Source organism: Fundulus heteroclitus, unplaced genomic scaffold (assembly GCF_011125445.2).
Source record: "Fundulus heteroclitus isolate FHET01 unplaced genomic scaffold, MU-UCD_Fhet_4.1 scaffold_83, whole genome shotgun sequence".
NCBI classification, from domain to species: Eukaryota; Metazoa; Chordata; class Actinopteri; order Cyprinodontiformes; family Fundulidae; genus Fundulus; species Fundulus heteroclitus.
In genome coordinates, this window is record NW_023397285.1 from 868,035 (window position 1) to 895,589 (window position 27,555).

General features: G+C 37.8%; 1 protein-coding gene across 2 annotated transcripts in view; it reads right to left on the bottom strand.

Moving 5' to 3' along the window:
- Window positions 1-27,555, bottom strand: part of si (sucrase-isomaltase (alpha-glucosidase)) — an 83,550-nt gene that overhangs the window by 7,795 nt on the left and 48,200 nt on the right. For both annotated transcript variants that reach the window (XM_036134488.1, XM_036134487.1), the window contains exons 29-46: window positions 23,502-23,598; window positions 22,850-22,962; window positions 22,424-22,549; window positions 20,974-21,102; window positions 20,561-20,674; window positions 20,353-20,415; window positions 19,938-20,051; window positions 19,732-19,822; window positions 19,471-19,609; window positions 17,396-17,529; window positions 17,223-17,257; window positions 16,523-16,639; window positions 9,291-9,439; window positions 8,686-8,770; window positions 8,480-8,536; window positions 7,886-8,010; window positions 7,241-7,329; window positions 3,788-3,837 (exon numbers count right to left, since the gene is read on the bottom strand). In XM_036134488.1, coding sequence (XP_035990381.1) covers window positions 3,788-3,837; window positions 7,241-7,329; window positions 7,886-8,010; window positions 8,480-8,536; window positions 8,686-8,770; window positions 9,291-9,439; window positions 16,523-16,639; window positions 17,223-17,257; window positions 17,396-17,529; window positions 19,471-19,609; window positions 19,732-19,822; window positions 19,938-20,051; window positions 20,353-20,415; window positions 20,561-20,674; window positions 20,974-21,102; window positions 22,424-22,549; window positions 22,850-22,962; window positions 23,502-23,598 — 1,827 coding nt within the window. The remainder of the gene's footprint in view (window positions 1-3,787; window positions 3,838-7,240; window positions 7,330-7,885; window positions 8,011-8,479; window positions 8,537-8,685; window positions 8,771-9,290; window positions 9,440-16,522; window positions 16,640-17,222; window positions 17,258-17,395; window positions 17,530-19,470; window positions 19,610-19,731; window positions 19,823-19,937; window positions 20,052-20,352; window positions 20,416-20,560; window positions 20,675-20,973; window positions 21,103-22,423; window positions 22,550-22,849; window positions 22,963-23,501; window positions 23,599-27,555) is intronic.

Below are 27,555 nucleotides of genomic sequence, written 5' to 3' on the forward strand. Positions count from 1 at the left end.
TCTAGATCATAAATTCATATGTTCAAACAGTTATGAGCTGATTTTCCACAATTTAATGTATGTGGATTACGAATTGTGTTTTGGTCATCAAACTGTGTGCAGGTAACATGTTTTCGTGCTGCTGGGCGATCATAAAAGGCAGAGAACTGGTTGTAGGTGAGGCCAGCAGTTCCTTGGCCTCTAGGCAAGGCAAGGCAAGGCAAATTTATTTATATAGCACAATTCAGTACAAGACAATACAAAGTGCTTTACATGATTAAGATATACCAAAATAATAAAATGTAGATAGAAAATAGAATAAAAGCAAGTAGGGATAGAATGTAGTAACAAAAAAGAACATTAAAAACAGTAAAACTGTTTAACTAGAACAGTCAAAGGCAATTTTAAACAGATGTGTTTTTAATCTTGATTTAAAAGAACCCAGGCTTTCCGCACTTTTACAGTTTTCTGGAAGTTTGTTCCAGATAAACGGAGCATAGGAACTAAATGCTGCTTCTCCATGTTTAGTTCTGGTTCTAGGTATGTGGAGTAGACTGGAGCCAGAAGACCTTAGTGGTCTGGAGGGTTGATACACTGATAACAAGTCTGTGATGTATTTAGGTGCTAAGCCATTTAAGGATTTATAGACTAACAGAAGTATTTTAAAGTCTATTCTCTGAGATACAGGGAGCCAGTGTAAGGACTTTAGAACTGGGGTTATGTGCTCTACTTTCTTAGTCTTAGTGAGGACGCGGGCAGCAGCGTTCTGGATCAGCTGCAGCTGTCTGACCCACTTTTTAGGCAGTCCTGTGAAAACACCGTTGCAGTAATCAATTCTACTAAATATAAACGCATGGATTAGTTTTTCCAGATCCTGCTGAGACATCAGTCCTTTAATCCTAGAAATGTTCTTCAGGTGATAGAAAGCTGACCTTGTAATTGTCTTTAGATGCTTTTGAAGATTCAGGTCTGAGTCCATCACTACTCCCAGATTTCGGGCCTGATTGGTGGTTTTTAGCTGAAGCGACTGAAGCTGTGTGCTAACTTTTGATCTTTCCTCTATTGGTCCAAATATTATTACTTCAGTTTTGTTTTTATTCAATTGGAGAAAATTTTGGCACATCCATGCATTGATTTCTTGATAGGCAGGGGGTTCTCAAGGAGAACCGCTCCTGATCCTAAAACTGTAGAGTGACAGCAAGTTATGGATGTTTTATTAGCGAGTTTTGCTAAACAAGTAAAGCACTAAAAAGACTCTAAACATACAGCCAGAACAAGACTGATCAAGGAAGGCTTTCCTCCCTGGCAGTGAGCTCCAATGAGCCTGAGAGACTTTTAAAACTGAAGAAGATAAAGAGGACTTTTACCGGAAAATGACCGATATTTTGTTCAGAAAGATTGCCGCATGGACTTAATTTATAGGTAGAGGTAAGACAGCAATAATTATTCATCTTTTGTTTTTGTAATGAAATGTGCGTATTGTGTGTTATATTTTACAAATGCAGAAATCCATCATAACTCATAAACTGTTACTAATAAAATGACAAATAATTTATTCTTATTATTTCATCAAATAATCAATATTTTTTCCATGTCTCTTGGTGATTTGATTTGGCTCAATCAGTCTCCTTCAGCACTTTGCAATGAGTCTACTCTGTAGAGTGTATACATTTGTAAATCTGACTCTGATGACGTCAGTGCCTCACCAGCTATGAACCCTACCGCACGTCACTGAGATATATATATATATATATATATATATATATATATATATATATATATATATATATATATATATATATATATATATATATGTGTGTGTGTGTGTGTGTGTGAGATCCCCAGGCTATTGAGGTTCTGCGCATCTTCAGTATAACATATTTGTTTTTGAATAGGTGGGTTTTTATATAGGCAAATGCCTTCTTGTGGACAACTGAAATTGGTATATTTGAGACAATAAAGGTGTTGGTGATATATTTATAACACTAAGAAATTGTATTTTTTCAATGGTTTAACAATTTGGTATTTCCTATGATAACAGTTTCATACAGTTGTTGGAACAATTTTTAAAGACAAATTGTTAATTCAAAAGTTTTACTCAAATTACCTTGCTTGAATGAATTATGATAAATAAAACTATTTTATTTATCCAAAACATACACTGCTCAAAAAATAAATAAAGGGAACATTTGAACAACACAACGTAATTCCAAGTCAATCACACTTCTGTGAAATCAAACTGTCCACTTAAGAAGCAACACTGATTGACAATCAATTTCACGTGCTGTTGTGCAAATGGAATAGACAACAGGTGGAAACTAGAGGCAATTAGCAAGGAGTGGTTCTGCAGGTGGTGACCACAGACCACTTCTCAGTTCCTCTACATTCTGGCTGATGTTTTGGTCATTTTTCAATGCTGGTAGTGCTTACATTCTAGTGGTAGCATGAGACAGAGTCTACAACCCACACAAGTGGCTCAGGTAGTGCAGCTCATCCAGGATGGTGCATCAATGCGAGCTGTGGCAAGAAGGTTTGCTGTGTCTGTCAGCGTAGTGTCTGAAGCATGAAGGCACTACCAGGAGACAGGCCGGTACATCAGGAGACGTAGAGGAGGCCGTAGGAGGGCAACAACCCTGAAGCAGGACCGCTACCTCCACCTTTGTTTAAGGAGGAACAGGAAGAGCACTGCCAGAGCCCTGCAAAATTACCTCCAGCAGGCCACAAATGTGCATGTGTCTGCTCAAACAATCAGAAACAGACTCCATGAGGGTGGTATGAGGGCCCGACATCCACATGTGGGGGTTATGCTTACAGTCCAACACTGTGCAGGATGTTTGGCATTTGCCAGAGAACACCAAGATTGGCAAATTCGCCATTGGTGCTCTGTGCTCTTCACAGATGAAAGCAGGTTCATATTGAGCACATGTGACAGACGTGACAGAGTCTGGAGATGCCGTGGAGAATGTTCTGCTGACTGCAACATCCTCCATCATGACCGGTTTGGCAGTAGTTCAGCAATGATGTGGGGTGGCATTTCTTTGGGGGGCCACACAGCCATTCATGTGGTCACCAAAGGTAGTCTTACTGCCATTAGGTACAGAGATGAGATCCTCAGACCCATTGAGAGACCATATATTGGTGCGGTTGGGTTCCTCACAATGCAAGACAATGCTAGACCTCATGTGGCTGGAGTGTGTTCACAGTTCCTGCAAGACGAAAGCATTGATGCTATGGACTGGCCCGGCCATTCCCCAGACCTGAATCCAAATGAGCATATCTGGAACAACATGTCTCGCTACATCCACCAACGTCACATTGCACTACAGCCTATCCAGGAGTTGGCGGATACATCAGTCCAGGTCTGGGAGGAGATCCCTCAGGAGACCATCTGCTACCTCATCAGGAGCTTGCCCAGGCATTATAGGGAGGTCATACAGGCACATGGAGGCCACACCACTACTGAGTCTTATTTTAACTTGTTTTAAGGACATCACATCAAAGTTGGACCTGCCTGTTGTGTGATTTCACCACTTTAATTTTGAGTGTGACTCCAAATCCAGAGCTTCATGGGTTAATAAATTTGATTTCCATTGATCATTTTTGTATGATTTTATTGTCAGCACATTCAACTATGTAAAGAACAAAGTATTTAATAAGAATATTTCTTTCATTCAGATCCAGGACATGTTATTTTAGTGTTCCCTTTATTTTCTGAGCAGTATATATGCAGAATGATGCATGGTGACTGATGATAGAAGTAAAGACAAAGAAAAGGAACATGTTAAATCTAGTTGGCCCTTGAACTCACCCCTTCTGCCACAAAGGAGGTCAGGAGATATTGGTTTCTTCCAACTGTGTCTGTTGGGGAGAAACAAATATGAGTAAATTACATACAAAGTAGAAACATTGGTTGAGAGAAACCGGTACGCAACTGCAGAGTGAATGTCATAAGGAGACGGTAGCACAGGGGTGTTCAGCTCCAGTCCTCGAGAGCCGGTGTCCTGCAACCTTTAGATGTGTCCCTGGTCTGACACGCCTGAGTCAGATAATAAGTTAATTAGCAGGACTCTGAAGAACCTGACTGCATACTAAGGAGCTAATTGTGCTATTTGATTCAGGTGTGTGGGGCCAGGGAAACCTCTAAAAGTTTCAGGACACCGGCTCTTGAGGACTGGAGCTGGACACCCCTGCGGTAGCACATTAATTTAGACAATGAATGAGCTAATGCTGTGTTTTAATAAAGTAAAACAATATTGGCTCAGTAATAACCCCAAGTTGAGTTCAGGCAGATTTAAGTTAGCAAATAATAGACTTTTAGCAATAAAATAAGTTAATGAGAAGCAAAGTAGCCTAATAGGATGAAACAGAGTAATTACCTGGCTGTATGGGTGGGTTAAGAGACAAGTGTTTGAATGAGAAAGTAGACAGCCTGACTGACAGCAGAGTGAACTGAAACTAAAGCCTTTGGGGCTTAAAAAAGCAGAATAGTACTTAATACAGGTAAGGACAGAATAAACCAAGAGGCAAAGCAAACATAAAAAAACACAGACAGGCTACATGACAGATAGACACATGAGAAAGGAGGAAGGGACAAGATAAAAGAGAAGTGATGGAGAGCATATCTCTAGGCAGTGACACGAGGAATTACTGTAATGGTTTCTGTCACTACCCCCCTGCTTTCCTCTTTCGCTTTCTATCTTACTTTCTCAGTTTTGTCCCAAAACAAACATCTCTTTCACAGAGGAGTGCATCTTCTCACAGAAGCGCTTCATAGGCTGAATCAGTTTAAGTGTGTGAGAGAGTGCATTTGATCGTCTAAGAATGAGTGAGAAAGTAGGCAGACAATTGTCAGAGTTGAATGTCTCTTTCTGTTAAAGTCCATTTAAAATATAGCTTTCCTAAATATAACTACAAAATCTTCCAACAACTGCTGTAAATTATAATATTCTTTTATTTTTTTTAGCAAATATTCTAAGCCGGAGTAGCCAAAAATGAAAATTCACCACGATAAGGTGCGGTGACAATAAATAATCTTTAAATCTTTAATATTTTCATAAAATGCAACGTGTGGGATTTTATACACTCATTTACAACAATAACAAATTTTCTTGAACAAAGTTGTGCACAATGCAATACTGTTATGATTACAGGATATAAAACTAATTGATTTTATTTCTTCCCACATTTCAGTTATTTTTTATACCAGTTTTTAAAATTTGTGTGTTCAGGATAACCGTGTATAAAGCATATCTCTATAAATTACAGTATAATAAGTTAAATATTTCAGTCTATTCAAAAAGTGAAAATGATCTTTATATTATTATTATTATGTTATTTTGATTCATTACAGACAGTGATTTTTTTAACGATTTACATTAATTTGGATGTGATTTACAGCTAATGAAAATTATATTTCTCAGAAAATTCTTTGACAAACAGACAGTAAAAAATATTGTTAATACTGAAATGGTGTCCTACACAATCCTTTGAAAGAGTGTTGACAGGTGTCCAAATGAAAGTGAGAATTTAACCCTCCACGGAAACAGTAACACATGAAAGGTCACTGCTGGAGAAGCTGGATGTTCAGAAAGTGCTGTGTCAAAGCAGTTGACTAGAAGGAAAAAGTGTGGTAGAAAACAAGCCTAAATGTGCTTGCAAATACATGCAAATACTTTTCAGAATGCCCAAAGTTCAGTGTAAGACCTTTTCATTACACTTCAATCCATTCCAGTTTTGTGAGGAATTAAATATTGGGTTTTGTTTGGGTGTAAGCCATTTTCATCAAAATGAACACAAGTAAACACTTGAACTAAATTACTTTGTGTGTACTTAATCTATATAACATAAAAGTTTCACTGAATGAAATTAATTACTGAAATACATGTTTTTCTTTATATTGTAATTCACAGAGTTGCCATCTTTTAATTTTCAATGTGTGGTATTCACATGAGGAGCATGAGAATAGGCAGTAAAGAGTAGCCAGAAATTGCTTTTCAGTCGGGCCTAATAAAAAATAGGTGGGCTAAATAATTTTAATTGAAAGTACGGTTATTTGTGAGTTCCAAGTTTGTAAGTTCACTGTGGAGAAGATAAAAGCCCAGGAGAAGGAGAAAAACCTTCTCTGTTCAAGTGAACAACTTTGAACTGACAGAAGAAAAAAAATAATCAGAACCTATCACCAATAAAATGACATACTGTGATTAGTTAAGATTTAATTTGATGGAAAGATAATTACTTGTAACAATATTACGCTAACACTTAATGCTATAGTTGGTAATCCAGTTCAGAAAAACTTTTTGTTATACTAGGAAAAATTGGTCATTCCATCCTGAAAGTAGTCAACAATATTATGTATTCAGAAAAAGGAGTTTGAAAAAATCTATCTTTGTGGGAGCTGCAGGTCTGTAAAATCTCTGACCAATCATTGCGGTTTGCACTGAAGGGCAGGGATTGGTCAGAGTTTTGTTTGTGCCCTCACCCCCCTCTGTCCCTCACGTTCCTGGGGTATTACCTTATCTATTGGTTGTCACACATGCCAATCATTCTGACGCAATCACGTAATGCCAATGTTTGTGCTCGTTCATTCACAGTTTCCGCTTGCTGCCTGCACATGCGCACTTCTAGTGTTTAAGTATCCGGTTAGCTTAGCGTTTAGCCGTTCATTGCAGATCCACTGTTCTCACTGTATACTTTGAACATGGCTGAGAGTCACAAGAAGCAAAGCGCGTACAAGTTTATGAGAGGAAGAGAAAGGCCTCAGTAGAAAGAAATAAGACCAGAGTGGATTTGGGAGATTTTTTTTTTTCACACAATCCCCCTGAGGAATGGAAGATTAGGTGAGACTTGCGCATGCAGTTTTTTTAAAAAGGGACTTGGGGAAACTTCTGGAAAAATCGCCAACTCAAGCATTAAGAGAAGCTCAAAGTCTTTGCAGTCAATGGTGGCAAAGCACTTCATGCAAAATCTGTACTATCTAAAGAAGAAATTTGCTAATATAGCAAAAATTCTAATGGAAGAAGTTCAGTGCATAATTTTGTTGTACCAAACAGTTTTTTCCAAATCTGTATTAACCTCTGAATAGATTGGTGATAGTAATGGTGTGTCACCATTTGCTTGCATACATAATAATATGAAATGTGACACTATTCTGTTTATGTGAGTTTGATATATTACTTTGACTGTTGTGAATAAGTACCTCATGAATACTCACACAAAATATGAAAAAACAAGCACCTATTCGAATGAGTGACCTTTCACTCACCTATTCCTTCTCCGTCGTCCCAGAAGAATGATCCTTGAGCACTTCCAGAGTCACTCAGGGCAACAATGAGTCCCAAAGGATTCTTTCGACTGAAAGGGAAGAGACAGAGGGTTAGAGCTGAAGGACCTTCTCTATTTATACCTGCTGCTTCGGCCAAATCAATTTCCATTTCTGCTAGGAGGATCCACCTGATCAAACTGCTGCTGGAGCAGCTAGTGTCGCTGTAAGTCATTCTCACTCACACTCTGTTGCTCCCCACTAACAGTCTTGTGCTGTGTGCATACAACTAACTGCAGCTCAAACAAAGTTCAAATAGCAAATAAGTTACTTATTTTTGCCATAATAGCTAATTGAAAGATATTTTTATTTCCATTTTTAACACATAATATCATCATCTCGAATTTGGTCTCTGCTGCAAGTTATTATCAACTTTTAAAAAGTATGATTTTTATATAATTTAGTGACTGTTTTTTATGTACATGTACATTTACTTTTTTAAAAATGAATGTAAAGCGATACATGCAGAAACCAGTGATTCCCAAAAGGCAATTCAAATCTAGATGAGTCAGATTTTTTTAACATCTTCAAAACACTGATCACTAACTTTGCACTGTAATGAAGTGTCAGAAGTGTGAGTGTGCTTACCTGTAAAATGTGGAGTTCTCTGGTTTTTGCCATGGTAGGATATATCCACCTCTGACATGAAGGTTAATGTGGTCCAGTGGTGTGTTCATTGTGATTGTTGTGGCACGCACACCAACATTCTTGGCCTAAGGAACACATAGATAAGTACCCAATGTGAAATTAGTTTCAACTATGAATTTGGTAAGCTAATGCTATGTCTCATAGTATTTCACACTTTGTCATTCGTCTAAATTTGAACTAGAAAGTTGTTCAGGCTGCAGCTGTATTCTGGGGGCTGCGGTTATAAAAGGAGGCAAATATGAAAGCTGTGCCTCATCATATTTTTTTCCTCCATTTCATTATTTTATCTGGAAAATCCCCAAGCTAGGAAGTGTCTGTGTGGCAATAGAACACAATCAACAATTGTTGAGGAGCAAAATTAAATTAGTGTTGTTTGATACTATATTTCTTTTTGCTGTATTGTCTTCTTGGAGCCTGTAGCCTTGGTTTACCAAGGTCATGTTTTATTTTTTTTTGTACATAAGGTGGTTCATAATAAATTGACAATACATTAGAGAGTCTGTCTTTAAAAAGGAATTTCAGCCTAATACTTACTGTATGGTAGTCATACCAGCGTGCGTCTGGAAGATAGCCTTCTACCGCTGTAACATTCTATTTACACAAAAATAAATTAAAAAAGATTAGAAGGTAAACACTGATTTATTATAGGATGGTTGAAAGGTTAAATGTGTCACATTGAACATCTGTCTCATAATGAAAGACAAATAGAGAAAGTATACTGAGTTAAGTTACACACATACTGGGTCTAGAGCAGGGGTAATGAGGAGGGCAGGTCCCCACAGGAACTGTTTGTAGATGTCCCATGTAGCTTTGTCTTTTACAAACCTGTGACAGAGAAGAAAAGAAGCTATTAATCCTGACAGAGAAGGCATGATACCAAAGCTTACTCATGCTTCCTTAGCCTCAACGACTGTTCAAATACTTATGCTAGATTTCACTGATTTTCAAGATGCAAGCCAAATAACCCTGCCAGACTCATTCTGGCAGCTTCTTAAATACCATCTGTGGCTTTATAGGAGTCTCTTCAGATGAATAAATACATCTTTTTCAAACAATTTCAAACACTCTCATCTGGGAGCTGCCAAGTGCAGCCACAGGCCTCTGTGTAAATGGCTTTGAGGCAGTCTTCCTAGAAAAAAAGTGTCTTAAAGTTCAAGTCTTTTATGCTGTAGCCCCTATAACAGTAGCTCAATATCCTACCTATTCAACTGAGTTTTCCAAGAAATAAGTTTTCACTGATAGTAGGTCACCAAAACAGAAGTACTAAAATTTCGTTAAAAGAAAGACATAAAATAACAAAATGTACAAAAGTGTTAACAAATGTAACAAGTGTGCCTGTGCTTACTCATGCAGCACTGGTCTGACAACTGTGTTTCCTTTAGTGTGTGCCTCAAACATCAGCAGGTATAGGTACGGCAGGAGGGTATAACGGATGTTCAAGACGTCCCGGGACGCCTTTGCAAAGTTGGCATCCCAGGCTACAGGATCTTGTCTCTGAAAAAAAGTTAATGCAAATATATGTGGATTGAGACAAATAAATAAAAAATAAATGCAAAATATAAGTATGCCTTTAAAATTAATCAGAAATGTTTAAAATATACTTTTATTATGTTTGTTCCATTTTAACTTTGGGGTCTATCCTTTCATCTCTCTCATCAGCACTTTCTTTGGTTTTCTTCAGATCATTATTTTTATTTAGCTCATTTGTGATCTAAAGCATGGATGGCATACAACTTGTCTTGAACCCAGTAATTTAAGCTTTTGACTTCTTCGTAGCTCATGACTGTATTACATTGCCTTGCAAAGGTATTCATGGGCTTTTTAAATTTTTTAGTGCAACAAACCTCTATGTATTTCCTAGGATTTTACTTAGTAGGCCAAGGTGAGGACATTTTCAAGTGGAATTAAATGTTTTACTGATTAAAAATTAAAAAGTGTGTCAGGTTTTTTTTAGTCCCAATGGATTCAATCCTTTGTTCTAATTGCAACTGCAAGGACTTTGCTTTTTTGTCTTATATATACATTTGTTACTCTTTTTAATATTCAGCTCATTGTTTAGTTGTAACTTACCCTGTGTTTTAGGTTCTGTACTTAAGTGTTTTTTGTATGTGTGTATGGTATTTGTTTCCCTGATTCCTTGGCAATGTCACATTTTATAATACACTGTTCAAAAATATAAAGGGAACACTTTAACAGTACAATGTAACTCCAAGTCAATCATACTTCTGTCAAATCAAACTGTCCACTTAAGAGGCTATACTGATTGACAATCAATTTCACATGCTGTTGTGCAAATGGAATAAACAACAGGTGAAAACTACAGGCAATTAGCAAGACACCCCCAATAAAGGAGTGATACTTCAGCTGGTGACCACAGACCACTTCTCAGTCCCTATGCTTTCTACCTGATGTTTTGGTCACTTTTGAATGCTGGCAGTGCTTTTACTCTAGCGGTAGCACGAGACAGAGTCTACAACACATACAAGTGGCTCAGGTAGTGAAGGTCATCCAGAGTTGTACATCAAGGCGAGTTGTGGCAAGAAGGTTTGCTGAGTCTGTCAGCGTAGTGTCCAGAGCATGGAGGCACTACCAGGAGACAGGCCAGTACATCAGGAGAAGTAGAGGAGGCCGTAGGAGGGCAACAACCCTGAAGCAGGACCGCTACCTCCACCTTTGTTTCAGGAGGAACAGGAGGAACACTGCCAGAGCCTTACAAATGACCTCCAGCAGGCCACAAATGTGCATGTGTCTGCTCAAACAATCAGAAACAGACTCTTAGGGTGGTATGAAGGCCCAACATCAACAGGTGGGGGTTATGCTTATGGTCCAACATTTCCAGGATGTTTGGCATTTGCCAGAGAACACCAAGATTGGTAAATTCGCCACTGGCACCCTGTGCTCTTCACAGATGAAAGCAGGTTCACACTGAGCACATGTGACAGAGCTTCTCACAGGGTGCTCATCGCCGCTTGCAGCTTTAATTAATTTATTTTTTGGGAGGGTGGGTTCCTAATTTTTTTTGTGAAACTGTTTATTTTCCCCTGCTCGACTCTTGCCTCCTAACTGCATTTATGCCTTCCACTTAACAGTTGTTTGGCAGCTAGTACTTTGGGTGTCTGTCTCAAAACAGACCACAGCTCGCCTCGATGTACAATTCTGGATGACCTTCACTACCTGAGCCACTTGTATGTGTTGTAGACTCTGTCTCATGCTACCACTAGAGTAAAAGCACTGCCAGCATTCAAAAGTGACCAAAACATAGATTGGATGGAGAACGTCTGTAAACTGCAAATCTTGGCACAGATCCTCAATTTTTAGGTCTCTGGCATTTTAACTCATGAATATTATTTGATCTCAATCACTGTAGCCCTGACTGTATTTTTACAGTCATTGATCTGCTGGAGGGCAAAATTATGCTCCAGTGTTAGGTGTTTTGCAGCTTTTAACAGGTTTTCAAACAGTATTCCAGTACCGGTTTCCTTGTTCCTAAAGATAAGCTCCCCAAAGCATGCTGCTGCAATGACCATGTTTCAATATAGGGATGATATTTTCAAGGTGACATGCACTGTTAGCTTTCCACCACAAAACCCAAATTGTAAGTATTTTTTGTAAGCCCAACAGTTTTTTGTGTTATGGCACCAGAGACTATTGCTCCACTATGTCCACTACAAAGTGAAAGGGAATGGATAAAAATGGACAACACAGTCTTAAAAATATTTATTTATTTTTTGATGTTAAGATGTAGAACATTTTTCATTTCCTTTTTACTTGACAATAATTTGTAATGGTCTCCTCAATAAAAATGTGAAAATAATAAGGTGTATTGATGTGTTTGACATTAATGTGGTAAAATGTAAAGAAGTTAAAGGGGTGTGAAAACTTTTGCAAATTGCTGTAGCATTTAATGACAGTAACTTCAGCAACAGTTGAATAAGAGAAGGGCAGATAAAGAGCACAGGATGTACTGTGATTTTCCTCCAGATAGGGACAAACCTAAAAGTGTTCATTGCTCATTATAAAACTGTGCTCATTTCCAGGGACTGCAGTGTGGACAATAATCAATCTGGTCAAGTACACACATGTAAACACACACACACACCCCCAATCATGAAAAATGGTAACTGAAGCGTGTCAAGACCATATGCTACTCCCTATGATGCTGCATGTTTGTGTTGTTCATGTGTAAAGTATATGCAAATTACCTTGTGTTCTGTAGGAAAATTAGATTCTAAGCATCAATGTGCCACCTTCTTTTACGATTGGAGAAATTAAATATTATATGATGGCTTTTAGAGAAACCATTAGCATCAACAACAAAAAAACCCCGACAATTTCTTTTTTCCTAGTAGCAAGTCACCTTGGAATAAGATCATTACCTGTAGCAGTGATAATTAACTGCAGCACAGTGGTCACTGAGTAAAGGCCTAACTGCATGCTACTGAATACAGACAATTTCTAATATCATACAAGCCAAATAATTTACTGGATTATCATTTCATTCTCCAAGTAAATTTACACAATTCTAATTAGCAGGAGACCAAAGTAGTTCTGTGTGCCTCAAATTTCAGTGGGCCCTTTTTCCACCCTGATCCAGTACAATCAAATGTAATCACTGCAAAGTAATTCTCAACTCTAAACTGTAAGCATGAGCATCTTAAAGAAAGAGAGAATATGAATTATTCTACAAATAAAAGCTTTTATTTATTTTTTTTAATTATTTGCTGTTTTTCAAACAACTCAAGGGTCTGTTTTTGCCCTCTGTCCTGCTAATTAAGATTTAACTATGATCACACATGATCCTTAGGAAAAAATGCATTTTCACAAATACTTACATGGGAACTTTGCCTTTTTTAATTTGTAATTTTAATTTTCAACCAGAATTGCATCTCTATTTTTGGGTTTTAGAGTACATTTCTATAAAATGACAATGCCTATTTTGTTAAATGATATCTTCCATATTGCATAGAATGACAAAGAAAAAATGCATATAGTTTGTGATCTACCAAATTGAATATATTAATGACAAATACGCTGGATAGTTAAAAAAAACACCTTATGTTTTAATTTTAAAAATAATGCTGACTTTTTAATTGAGGAATTGCTGCTCCAGAGCCACATGTGGTAATCCCCTGGTACCTTGTGTAGAGTGAAAAAAAGTGTGCTGCATTTAAGCGTGATTTTTAACTTGCTTAATTAACTCGGCTCTGATTTGACCGTGGACCCAGCAGTGTTTTGCCAGTGCACTAAAATTATCTGGAGGTCAGTGCTGAAAGTCTGTCTGAGGGCAAAGAGAGTGTGACAGAGTGCTGGGAATGACTCTGCAGAAACTCTCATCTCTCTGTTTTCACAGCATCTGACCCTGCAAAGCAAATCTGGTTTGCAGTGGAGATATCTATCTATCTATCTATCTATCTATCTATCTATCTATCTATCTATCTATCTATCTATCTATCTATCTATCTATCTATCTATCTATCTATCTATCTATCTATCTATCTATCTATCTATTTCTGGTAAGCACAAGTAGCTGCCTGGCCCAAAAGCAAAAAATATTCTCTCATTATTTAATTATTTATTCTACTTCAATTTCACTTTTTCTTTACCTTAACAGTGTCTCTGTCTGTTCTATTTTTCTCCTTTTCCCTATTTAGTTTTTCCTATTTTGAAACACTTATTTGAAGTCATTATTGCATGATCATAATTAAAAGCTCTGTGTGTGTCTGTGTTGATGTAAGGCGCTGCGCTGTGTTACTCAGATCACTTTGAGAATTCAATTACATCCCCACTCCATGTCGTTAAAAAGCACAGACACGGACACACACAGACACTCAAATGCACATGCAGGTGCCCTGTCTAGTACTGCAGACTCTTGGGTGCAGAAATTTCGCCCTATGGGATCGATTTCTGGATGGGCGTTATTGGATTTCTCAGATGTGTTCTAACGCTCTTAAAGGTCACCACTAAAATGAAAGCCAACACCAGACAACCAAACAGGTCTTCTTTTTCATGTGTTTGTGCAGGTGTATGTATGTATGTAAGACACAAATTAGGAAAGACACCACATGGGTCACAGAAGGGAAAGATGAGTACGTTGAGTTTGTTGTTTGAACTGTGTTTGTGCAACTTGACTTTACAGGCTAATACAGATACTGTAAGCTCCCGAGGCAGGGGTCAACAGCAAAAAAGTTTGAATATTTTGAAGTTGGCTTTTGGGGACTTGTTATTAGCAGTGTATGCCTCAAGAGCCAAAGATAATCCTCTAAGCAACTTCAGTTTCAGAGTTCTTGAAAAAAAAAATCTGTTGTAACAAATTCCATTGTGATTCAGGTAAACATGTCTTTCCATAATCCTTTTGGTTGCCATTACTTTTGTTTCAGGTTGTAATTTTTAGATTGAAGTTTATTTATTTTTTTACCCTGAGCAATATCAGGCCTGTTACAATACATTCAGCTAACAAGACGATACAAAACACTGAGTTCACAAGAACAAGACCACATTTTATGATAGTTTTTTTTTTCCTTTTTAACTAAGAATCCAGTTTTCATTTTCACAAATACAGTAATGGGTGTTTTTAAACAAGCGTATAATCCATGTTTAATAACTAATTTCGGGTTTGACTATGTATTGATTTTTTTTTTGTCTCATTCTACGACGTGGTAGAATGGTAGCTACTGGTCCCTGATACACCCATCCAATGCTTATGACCTTGAGATATTTTGCTGAATGTCCTCCCTCCTTATCTCTCTGGCCGTTTCCTGTCTTATTACTGTCAATAAAAGGCACTAGACCCAAAAACACTAAAAAGGTAAAGCATTGAGAATCCTCCACATTTCCTGTGTTTCTACCAAGAGAATAACAGTTTTGTTCATCTTAAAATGTATTTTTAATCAGTAAATATTTAGGCTTTTGAAGTAGATATGCACAACTGTGTTCATGGTCATTAATGCTTACCTTTATCCCAATCAGTAAACCATGAAGCAGCAAAATGTAACATCATTAGCTGTCAAAGGTCAGCAAATTGTTGTGTTCTCATAGAGTTTACAAATCATAAATATATATTTTCTATCGCTTTTTCACCATGTATTTTTTAATCGTGTTTCCAAAATGCTGAGACGCAAATTGCTTAAAATGCTGGAAGCCAACCAAAGGAAAAGTTTGGATTAGCCTAATCTATCATTCAACTAGAAAAGTACCTACTTTTTAATTTTTAACTTTCAAATAGGAGTCTCAAACAGGGTGTCAAGCTTAAAACATTCACCTTCATATACACACCCGTACTACCCTGTCCAAACTAGCAACAGAATAAATATCATGATGTGCAAGATGGACTTCCCTTTGACAAGAAATATTGTGGCATTTTATTATTGCCCTCATGCCTAGAGATCTCATAACAGCCTTGCTAAACACTATGCCGGTTCATTGCATTTGTAACCATGTGTGTGGGAGACAGAAAGTAACACAACTCAATAAGTAATTTATTTGTTGTATAAATATCTGTATAAGTGATGATTGTAAATTTTAAAAAATACTGAGTCAGTTATTGAAATGTTAATTTATTATATGTTAAAAAAATATTTGATATGTCTTAATTATTTCAAATTTCCTGTGTTTGAGTCAACCATGAAATAGTTTAAATTTCACAATGGCTTGTCAGAGAGCTGACTGTGGACCAATTATCTTTTTTTATAACAGTGTGGGCCCTCTCAACTACTTTGATTGGTAAGGTTTATTGTTAAAGTAAATAATAGTATGTTGCTGCACATTACCATGAAATAAATAAATATTGAAATAACTATAAACACTTTCAATATAAAAAAAAGATTTCAAATGTTAATCAACATTTAATTGTTAATTATGTTCTATTAAATAAGTTAATAAATGCAGTTAATCACTTTGATAATATGTAATAAATGTACTAAATTATTTATCATGTGTATATCCAATTTATTCACATTACTACACTAATATATCTATTCAGTGACCTATTTCTTAAACTGTGTCATTTTTGATTCATGACACTTGCTAAACATGCTACAAAACACATTATGTTAAATATAATGCAAAACAAATTTGAATAAAATCAACAATTTGGATGTCCTTTAAAGGAACTGTGACTGTTTTCACTTATTTAAAAATATACAAACTAGTTTACTTGAAAGTTTCCAAATGTCTAAAATAATTTCTCCCTGCAAATGCAACATTTATTTTTTTGTCCCTTTTGTGAGTTAAAATCACTGTGAATTAAGATGTTGCTATGAATGAACACAGCTGAACCATGTCAATATTTGCTCTGCTTTATTTCTCTAACAGTAAAGCTAGTAAGACAACAATGACCAGTTGGGCTATCTGAACTGACTGGATAAACTCATGTGGACCCTTACCTGAGCCTTTTTTGGTAAAAACCAAGCTCTGAAGCTAAAACTGACAGCTACAACTGCATTAGTGGCATGAGAACAGAAGAACAATGAGGGGGGAAGCTAATTTTTGTAAGCATATTGTGTTAAATATTAAAGAGTACATTTCTAATCAGTATTTACTTACATATCTATTATATAAATGTTATGTTAGGTGACTCACCGGGTTGCCCTTGCCATTGTGGTTACGTGAGAATGGATAGAAGGCACCCAGTTGCATCCAGCGAAGACACATTTGATATTCAGCTGTGTTAAAGAACCCACAGATGTCTGCACCAGTCTAAGAGCAACAAAATTGACAGAAAAGGCATCAGAGAGCAGGTGTAACTGCACAGAGCACCTTAAAACAACCATAACAGAGATCACACCTCTTTTTTTGCAAGCATTGTATTTTTCAAGTGTCCTTACATGTTATGACCCTGTGGCTTGACTGGGAGCATGCAAATGATTCTCCATAAAAAGATCAATAAAGTGTCAGATTATGATTATTCCTAGACACAATGAGATGATGAGATACGACAGAATGGCATGTGAGCAAGAGGAAGGGACAGAAAGAAAGAAATCAAGGACAAAGGGCTAAATGAGTAGAGCAAGAGAATCTCAGCACAAGAGTTTGAAAATGTAAGTTACATCCAAGAATGCCTAAAAAAATGACAACAAACTTTAGAGGTTATGACAGATTTGCTCAAACTCTGTCCGATGGGATGGGACATGTTTCACATATCATTTTGAGATGTCCTTTGATCAGTGGGTCGAGCAAACAAAATCAGATCACTTAAGCTGCTGTAATCCATTTAGAAAGAACAAGGTCACATCAATAAGATTATGTCTTGTCATAACTAAGATCAGATATTGATACTTGCATAAGGAATGCCGAACAGACTGAATTCCATCATGCCTGCGGGACAAAAGGAAAATAGAAAATATTTTATCTAGCTTCTGCAGGATCCTGATGCAGTCAGATTAAAGGCTATCAACTGCAATCAGCAATTATGGACAAGAAACTGTATCCTATATAGTCTGTGTTTGTACATGCCTATGATGGATTTGTACAGCTGGTCCCAGCTAGCATTGTTGTCTCCCAGCCAATGTCCTGCCCATTTCCCACTCGTTGGGTAGGTAGATCTAGTCACAACTATTCCTCTTTTACCAGTCACTTCCAGCAAAGCACTGCACAAAGAAAACAGTTTTTTTTATCTTTTAAAATAGACATGGTTCTACACAGACTCTATTTATTTACATTGAAACGGTCAACAATGTTTCTTTCTGTTGATGGTTTTCGATGATAGATACACGTGGGCACTTGCCTCACTGGCACATATGTTTTGGAGTTGTCCTCATATTACAAAATACCGGTGTATTACATTTAAAGCTCTCCCCAAAATTTTTAACAAACAGGATCAGCCTGATCCAATTTTAGCTCTATTTGGTGTGAGGCTGATAGCTGAATAACTTCCAGACACCCAGCATTATATGGTTCGCTTTGTGACCTTGATGGCACATTGACCAATTTTGTTGTGTTGGATATATAAATTGCATTCCTTTCATGCAGCTTTAATGAAATAAATAGTGGGACATTGAAAACTGGGGAAAATGAAATATTCTCCGAGGGGAAAATCAGATCTTTTTCAACTAAACATGTCAATGTTTTATAAGTAGTTTCAGTACAGACTTATATTTGATGAGTTTGGTACAGTGGTGTATAGGATATTCTCTGATGTTTGTTCTTATGATATTGATTGTTTGTGCTTTTGTATTTTATATGAAAAAAATTCAATTAAGAGAAGTTAGACAAAAATATACATGGACATACATACAATTTTGTCTTCTGCTATTGGGGAAGAACTCCTTAAAGATTTCTAATTTAGCAATCAAACTAATATAGTAATTCAATATTGAATTTGGACTTTAAAATAATAAACGTGCCAACTAATCAATCCCTAAATTACTGCCCTCAATGCCTGAGCATTGCCATAGACCATTATTTCTCACACCTTTTAGAACCACTACCACCTCAAGGAATATTGAGTTTTCTAAGCAACACCATACTGTGAAACAAACATTAGAACAGGACTAAAACAAGAGTTGTCTTATCCTAATTTTTGATTTTTATCACCAAAAGAAAAAAAAAATCATGCATACTGCCTTTGTGCTGCATGTTCATGAGTTGCAAGTATATACTGTAAGAATTACAGGAGAAAAGATAAAAAGGTGTCTTGGCAACTCTGACCTCAAACACCAATATGAGGGCCATGAATTCAAAACACAACAACCACTTCGTTAAACATCTTGTTTAAATATCTGTCAGTTTGTATCTCATTAAATCTAAATCAAAGCACAAAAAATATGTGCAATTATGTATCTTACTAATCATGGTCCCATTTACCTTTAAATATATAAAAAGTAGAGACAAACTGCTGTTAATTTAAATTCCTCACATTAATTAGCCTGATTAGTGGAGACAACAACTGTTTGCAAACTTCCAAATGGAATATGATGGTTTAGTTGGGTTTGATGTTATTCACAGATCTAAATTCTGACTTCTGGGCAGATGGTGAATAGCATGTTGCTCTTGTCAGTTTCTGTTTCTACTGGGGGGAATTCTTCTCTCAGTACTTTTGAGTAACATCTGTCCAGAGCAAAGCTGGATGACCTGAACCTCTAATCAATGTTGCTATTAGGATTTATTAACTCTCCACGCCAATACATTTTGTTAATTTTTACTTTGTAAATAGCTGATACCCAAATCTGTTCTGGATACCACATAATGCCAGCTGAAGTATTGCCGGAGTTATCTTAACTACATTAAAGTTTGAGAACCATGGTTACGACTAACTCTGCATTGTAGATTATAGTGTAGTGAGAAAACTATTCTACATGAACCGATACGCTTTCAATAATTATTGTAGAGGTGTGGTGAAACCAGGTTAAGTTATCTATCTCTTGAAGCTGGATTAGACCTTTATATGGAATTTCGCTGTTCTTTCTGTTGACTATGGGGTACTGACATTAGCATAGTGCTTTATACTGCAAATACTGTATGGGTTAATAGGAACAATTCAGTTATTCAAGATCATATTGCCAGTACATCATGAAGTCAGCGCCACTCACTCATAGGTAGGTTTGGTGTGGGACCATCCATAGAGGTTATGGACATCATAATGCTTCACTTTCTTTCCATTGCTGAGTATCTGTTCACTGTTCATGCAAAGGGTCTTGTGGTTCAAGCCCATATGTTTGGACTCCAGAGCTGTATGGCACAATTAGAGCACATAAACACACAAAGATCTCCGCACATTCTATTTGAAAGCGATTAATCTGTATGTGAAATGAGGTTAGACAAAATAAACAAACAGATTCTCAGTTTCTTACGTGGCATATATGGAGGGTTCTCTAGCAGGTGATTACCCAGACAGTTACCACCAACTGTGCCATGGACAAAACTTGCAGGTTCATTCATATCCTTTAGGTAAAACACATATTGCAATATATAAAAGTGAAGAGGAAATCATATGGATAATTTAATGAATAATTTATAAATGTTTTAAAAACATGTGGTTTTTGTTTCATTTACTCACAATCCAAAGACCATCAAACTTCATTTCTTTGTAGAATTCCCTAATTTCTTCTAGCCACCATATTGCGGTCTGAGTACGGAAGAAGTCTGGGAATGCAGTATATGCCCGATAGATCTGGAAATGATGATGAAATTTGAAGTATTGAATGCACTGATTTACACTGACCTATCATGACCAGCCTGACAAAACGTATATGTAAATGGAAAGTGCCACGATAAAATTTAAGACAAAATCTATACATTAAACCCAGGTTCCCAATGTGCTGTATAACAATGACAAGCGTTGCTCAATATTCGTCCTGGGGGGTTTATTGATTGAGATTATTGTTCTATGACAAAGGGTAATTTAAATGGACATTTTTCACAAAAACATTCTATGTTCTTGTGTCTCAAGTTGAACATGGGGGACAGTTTACCTGTACTTGGGTGTCCCAGTCAAGATCTTCATTAACTGTGACATTTGGAAAATCAGGCCAGACCTAGCAGGAAAGAAAGGGTTCACATAAGAGGTTAAAAATCATATTTACATAAAAAATAAATCCATCACCACATATTTTTATATGTCTCTTCCTCAATAGGTCAGGATAATTTTCTGACTTTGATTTGACATCCATGCAGTTTTACCTTTCCCCACACAATTTCATCAGGGAGATTACTCGGCCATTTGATGAAGACATCAGCTTTTTTCCCATTGTCAAAAGCAGGGTAACTGGTTTCATTGCCTGAGATGGCTGGATCCTACAATTAAAAAACATACACATAAACACACTGTCTGCACTAAACTATTTCAGGGATTTACAATATCTGATTGGTTTTTAACACTGTTGCTATCAGACACATCATTTGTAAGTCCAAACCCTTTACTTTTAAAGCAAAAAATACAGCTTTAAATTAAAATGGTTTAATGCTATGTAGAGACATTTACAAATTCTTAACACAATTGCTTGGGAGATAAAACATCTCTATCTGCCAACAGGAGCACATGTATGCACAGATGTATTTTTATGTATTTTTTAAATCATGTAAGCATTATTTACCAGAATGAAGATGAACCTCATGCCTTCTCCTCTCATTCTGTCAACCAGGTTTGGGAGATCTTTAAACTCCGGGTCCAAGACAAAGTTTAGCTGACGGTCCATATAGTCAATGTCTGCGTATTGCACATCCTGCAGCAGATGTCAGAGAAAGTTCACATTAGTTTATGCTTAACTGAGGTCTGCTAAATTCTCAACTAAATCATACTTTATGATAACTCTTTCTCTAACCCAGACAACCAGAAATATCAAAAAAGTTGAGAATCCATAAAACAGATTATTAAAATTTTCTTGAAATTGATTTAAGATATTGTATTAAGGTATTGTATGTCTGGGAACATGTTTTTTAATCTTTTTACATGGCTTCTATTTTTTCTGAGAAGAACAGCAACTTTATCTGTCTCAACCAGCTAATAGCTACTTGAAGATAATTCTGACTTACTTTTATCTGCTCTAACCTTGTTACTAGAAAGAGCTTTGTAAAAGCCAATTTTTGGCATTACTTGGCTATCGACAAAATGCCCTATGCTCTGTTAAACATACAGAAGATAGGGCTCACATTTAGTGTATATTATGTTACTGTAAGACTTAAATGTCCTCACTTTGAAATATTTTTCATTTTGTTTGCATTTTATATGGGAAGTACCTAAGGTAATCCACCATGTCCATTTAGAATCAATTAATTAACTAATGACAAGGTTGTACTACCGCATATAATGCACAGTGCACATTCCATATTATATCGTTGATACTGGGGGATTAGTATGTTAGATGTATCTTAGATAATTCCTCTGATGGCATGTCAGTACTCTACAACCTACAGTGGACAAAAGGAAACATTCAGAATATTTTTGTTCAGACATGGGCACCACAGTGTTTTTTTTTTTCTTTTCTGGATGGACTTTACATTTTAGCAGCAGCAGATAATTTTTGTCACTGTATATACGGTGAGTGGTACTCTACATTCCAGTGGGTTAGGATCGGTTGATTTGGCAACATATGTAAATGAACAATGGATTTGTACCATTTTAAATGTGGTTTGGTCTTCTGTTTTAGTAGAGCATACAGCAAGTAACTTTGTATTAGAATAGAGTTTAAAATTGTTATTTCATTGTTATTTTTAAGATAAAACAACCAAAAAACAATAAGTTGTATAAATAAGTCACACGCAGAACCTCACTTAGCAAATTCTCTGCAAAAGGGGACTGATTCTTTTAGATTTTAGAAGGAGTGGGTTCAGATCAGTCTAACTAGGTGGCATAAGAAAACTAGACTCAATATTCAAGCATTTCACAGTAAAATACAGATCTGAGCTCTTACCATGTCTCTGTCTACATATTTCATATTGCTGGCTGTATTATTTTCAGATACAGAACTAATCCTAAGGCCTGTCTTCCATAATTGTGGTTATTGTTACACCCAACAGACACCCAAAACATTTTTTTTTACTTACATAGGGTATACCAGCTGCAGTCATGTCACTGTATAGCTCTGCTATTTCAGAGTCATTGGCATAACCATAGCGACAAAGCTGAAACCCAAGGGACCAGTAAGCAGGTAGAACAGGTCGTCCAATCAGCTGTAAAGAAGAAAAACAAACAAGGAAGTCAAGATAATTCAGCGAAGGAAAATAGTTGCTTTGTGGGAAAATGGGACAACGTCCATAATGTGGGGTTTTTGTGTGTTTGTTTCTTTGTATTTGTGTGCTTTGGTGTGTGTTTTTGTGTGCATGTGTGTTGGGACTGGCAAAATGAAAGCGTGCAATGAAGCAAGGAACTCGCAGCTGCCGCAGTCCATCACCAGTGGCCCAGGGCCAAGTGCAAACCACACATGCTCAAACAGCTGCAGCCACATATATGAAAGAAAGCTGAAGACTCACTGCGGTGTACTCCTGCACAACCATCTCAGGTGTTGGTCCGAGGACCATGTAGAAATCCAAGATGCCTCCAAGAGTGCGGTAGGTCAAAGCAGGAGTTGGCTGGAAAGTCACATCTGGATTGAAGGCAAATAGGACATAGCTGATTCTAAAAATTTCATGTGAGGTGTTAAATAAAGTCTATTTTTTCCATAGCTATGTAAGGTTTCCTGTACAGAATGTAAGATCCAACTACTTAAAGCCAATTATACCATGGGGAATTACTTATGAAGTCTATTTTTCATGCAAAAACACACATGTATTCACATAAAATACTGTATATTTAATCTGGCCATGAAACAACTTATTGCTGGGAAGTACCAGACACTGTGTAACACAGCACTTTGTGTTTTGAAATGATATGATACGTAAATAGTAGTAAAGAATGTTCCTTTATTTGACAGCAGCTATCAAAGTTTGTGCTCCTTGTTTTTTTGGATTTAAATTAAATATCTTGGTAAAGTACTGGTTAAAATATAGTTAGTGGTTTCTCTCATAATTCATAAACATTGAATAAATTAATAATTAACTGTGATTGTGATAAAAATCATTGTTATTGTTACCTCCATCTAACTTTATGCAAGTGTCTGTGCTAATGTGTGTGTATTTCTCTCACCCATTGCATTACTGTTTAACAACAGCACCCCATGAGCATCAGCTGTATCCTCAAGGCCCATGTAGAAGGGATGCACTCCATAGCAATTCATCTTGTACTGAAGGAAAAGAAGGGGGGAAAAAGCTTTAACATGTAAAGTAGTGAAGTGTGGAGATATGTGCAGTTGCTACTAAGGCAGGCTTATTCACAACTTTGTTTGTCATTAGCAAATCACTGTAGATATTTTACTAAATCTATACTATGAAATAGGTGCCCTGAGCTGTAGTGTGTTTTCTGTCTTGTAATTTCACGCATGTGGAACACTCTATCACTCTTGTGTGTGTTATGAGGCTGATTGGTTCTCATGAAATTACTGAGAAGACACCCTCCTTGTCTTGAGTTCCTAGATGAGGACAGAACTAGACAGTTTGTGAAAAAGAGCAGATAGAATGGTGGCAGGGGGAAATTTGCCACTTTTAGACGTCACCATCCTGCAATGATATCTACTGCTCTCATAACTGTGTTTGGATGTGTGCAGGACTGTCAGTGTGACCCTGCTAGTGGTATGGTGGCTTAAAAAAAAAAGATTATTTGTTTATCCACTAGCATTGGATTGTTGATACTGTTGGCCATACTGTCCGTCTGTCTCGCTTAAGCCACTATGTTGGCATCCGTGGCCTAGCACATATATGTGCTCTGAATTTTAAATGTAGTCACACTGTGATCATTCTAAGGGCGTTTTTGGTAAGGATTTTAAATTCAACCAACAAGTTGACTCAGCAGTAAAAACAAGATTTTACTTTCTTTGTCTTTTAACTAAAGTTGAGCCGTTTTTAAACCAGACTGATCTTGAGAGGGCTATACATGCTTTTATGAGTTAAAAAAATGTTTACTCCAATGCTCTTTATGCAATCTTTCTCAGTCATCCCTCATCAGGCTTCAACTAGTCCAAAATGTGGCTGCTCTTCTTTTAACTGACTCCTCCAGATGCAAGCGTATCACCCCAGTTATATCCTGCATCCACTTGCTGCCTGTTCATTTTAGAATAGATTTAAATTGAATGTAGACTTTAAAATTGTATTGTTTGTTTTTAAATCTCCTTACTGTCTTTTCCGACGCTAAATTTCTGATTTTATTCTCAGTTTCTGCATGCATGGTAAATTCCTGCGGTTATTGTCCCAGTTCTTCTTGACGGTTTCAAGAACTAAATTTAAATACTGGAGCAAAGTGGACTTCTCAGTCTTGGCATACAGACTCCAGAACCAGCTGGCTCTGGATTTTCATTCTGTCAACAACCTGGGGCTTGTATAGTTATGTGTCATCAGCTTAAGCACAAATCCCACTGTGGTTTTTAATGCTTATGATAAAGTTGATCTGTGATTAAAGTCTGATATGGAGTGAAATTGAACATCTGAGAGGAATCATCACCATGCAGTTTGGCGGCAATTCGCCATTATATGCTGCGTCACCTGCCTCCAAAATGATTGCATGGATCAGAGTTGCAATGAGAGCCGCACATTTTCCCATCAAGGATCTTTTTTTGTATAGATCACAATTTTTAGGTGGAAAGTAAAGTACAGAAGTTTCAACCCCCGTTTTGTGTGTATGCAAGCTTTGTAAATGAGGCACTAGGGACTTTTTAAATCCAAGCTTCAGACCCCTATATTGTGGTAGTTGTTTAAAACACAGTTGCACAGTGTAATTTTATTCCAGATTTTCTTTATTTTCTGTATTCTTCTATATTTTGTTTTATTTGTTTTATCTGTTGTGAATGATTTTCATGATTTTATAGTAAAGCACTCTGGTTGGCTGTGCGTAATAAACAAACAACTAAATGAAAAAAAAATAGGAAGCAGCTTGTTTCAAAGTTATCACTTCTCTTACTGTTTAATTTAAAGAGAGATTGAGATTTAAGTATTAAGTAAATACATGAAAAATAGAAATCAGGAAATTTCTCATTGCTTATTTACAATTAACTTGTATTTTAAAAACTTTATAGACAGAACAAACATATACTGCTGTCTTCTATATTTATAGTGTTGTGCAAAAGTATTCATGTACCTTTTTACGGTTTGTCATGTTAAAGCCACAGCTCAATGAATTTTATTCAAATTTTACCTGACAGGTCAACACAAAGTAGACTTAGACTTAGACTTAGACTTAGACTTTCTTTATTGTCATTTTGTAGCACAGAGTGCATACAGAACGAAATTTCGTTTTTTCATACAGCTCAGAAAGATTGCAGTAACTCTACAGGATACTTTGCAGTGAATTTACAGTACAGGATAAGAAAAATGCAGTGGTAAATCACAGTCAAATACAGGATAACTTTCAATTAACTTTCGGATAAAGTGCAGCAGTGAGCAGTAGGCAGATTGAAATGTAAAAACAATGTAAGCAATGTAAACAATTATGCAGTAAGGTGCAGCAGTGATTTAACAATAGACAGTTGCATTGTAAACAGTTTTGCAGTACGTTTCCGGAAAAAGTGCAGCAGCGATATTGAAGGATACATACAAATGTGCAAATTAGCGGGTCGAGTGTGGTACACAGTCCGTTTTTATACTTCAGCAGTTCAACAGTCTGATGGTAGCAGGGAAAAAGCTTTTGCAGAACCTGGTGGACCTGCAACGGATGCTGCGGAACCTCTTTCCAGAGGGCAGCAGGGAGAATAGTCCATGGTGGGGGTGTGAGGGGTCCCTGATGATGTTACGGGCTCGAGACACACAGCGCTGCGATGAAATGTCTTTAATGGAGGGAAGAGGAGCCCCGATGATCCCTTCTGCTGTCCTCACCACTCTCCTCACGTTCTTCCAGTCGGAGGCACTGCAGCCTCCACACCACACAGAGAGACAGCTGGTCAGAATACTCTCTATGGTGCTTCTGTAGAAAGTCGTGAGGATGGGCGGGGGCAGGCGGGCTCTCCTCATCCTCCGCAGAAAGTACAGTCGCTTCTGTGCCCTCTTCACCAGTGACATGGTGTTCATAGTCCAGCTGAGGTTGTCCGTGATGTGCACCCCCAGGAACTTGGTGCTGCTGACCACCTCCACAGCTGAGCTGTTGATGAGCAGTGGAGCATGGTGAGGCCGGTTCTTCCTGAAGTCGACGATGATTTCCTTCGTCTTCTCCACGTTCAGGATCAGGCTGTTGTCTCTGCACCAGCCCACCAGCTGCTCCACCTCCTCTCTGTAGTCCTGGTCGTTGTCGTCTCTGATCAGGCCCACCACCGTTGTGTCGTCCGCAAACTTCACGATGTGATTGGTGGTGAACCTGGGGACGCAGTCGTGTGTCATCAGAGTGAACAGCAGGGGGCTCAGGACGCAGCCCTGAGGGGAGCCCGTGCTGAGGGTGATGACATCAGAGGTGTTCTGTCCGACCCGGACTGATTGAGGTCTGTTGGTTAGGAAGTCCAGCAGCCAGTTGCGAAGGGGTGTGCTGAAGCCCAGATGCTCCAGTTTTCCCACCAGATGCTGTGGGATGATGGTGTTGAACGCTGAACTGAAGTCCAGGAACAGCATCCGCACGTGCGTGTTCTTCTCCTCCAGGTGTGCCAGGCTCAGGTGAAGAGCAGAGGAGATGGCGTCCTCAGTGGAGCGGTTCCGTCGGTAGGCAAACTGGAACGGGTCGAGTGTTGGGGGGAGACTGGAGACGATGTGTTCCTTTACCAGCCTTTCAAAGCACTTCATCATGATGGGAGTCAGTGCAACAGGCCGGTAGTCGTTGAAACAGGTGACTTGAGGTTTCTTCGGCACCGGAATGATGGAGGCAGACTTGAAGCATGCTGGCACTGTGGCTTGGTCCAGCGAGGTGTTAAAAATGTCTGTGAGGACACCAGCCAGCTGACCTGCACACTCCTTGAGCACCCGCCCAGGTATGTTGTCGGGGCCTGGGGCCTTTCGCGGGTTGACTCTCCTCAGAGTCTTCAACACGTCGGCAGTGTCAAGGCAGAGGACCTCCTCTTCCTGATGGGGAACAGCTTTCACTGCTGGAGTGCTGTTTAGTGCCTCAAACCTCCCAAAGAAGTTATTTAGTCCATTGAGGAAGTCAGCATCAACTTCACCCACCGGGGGGGAGG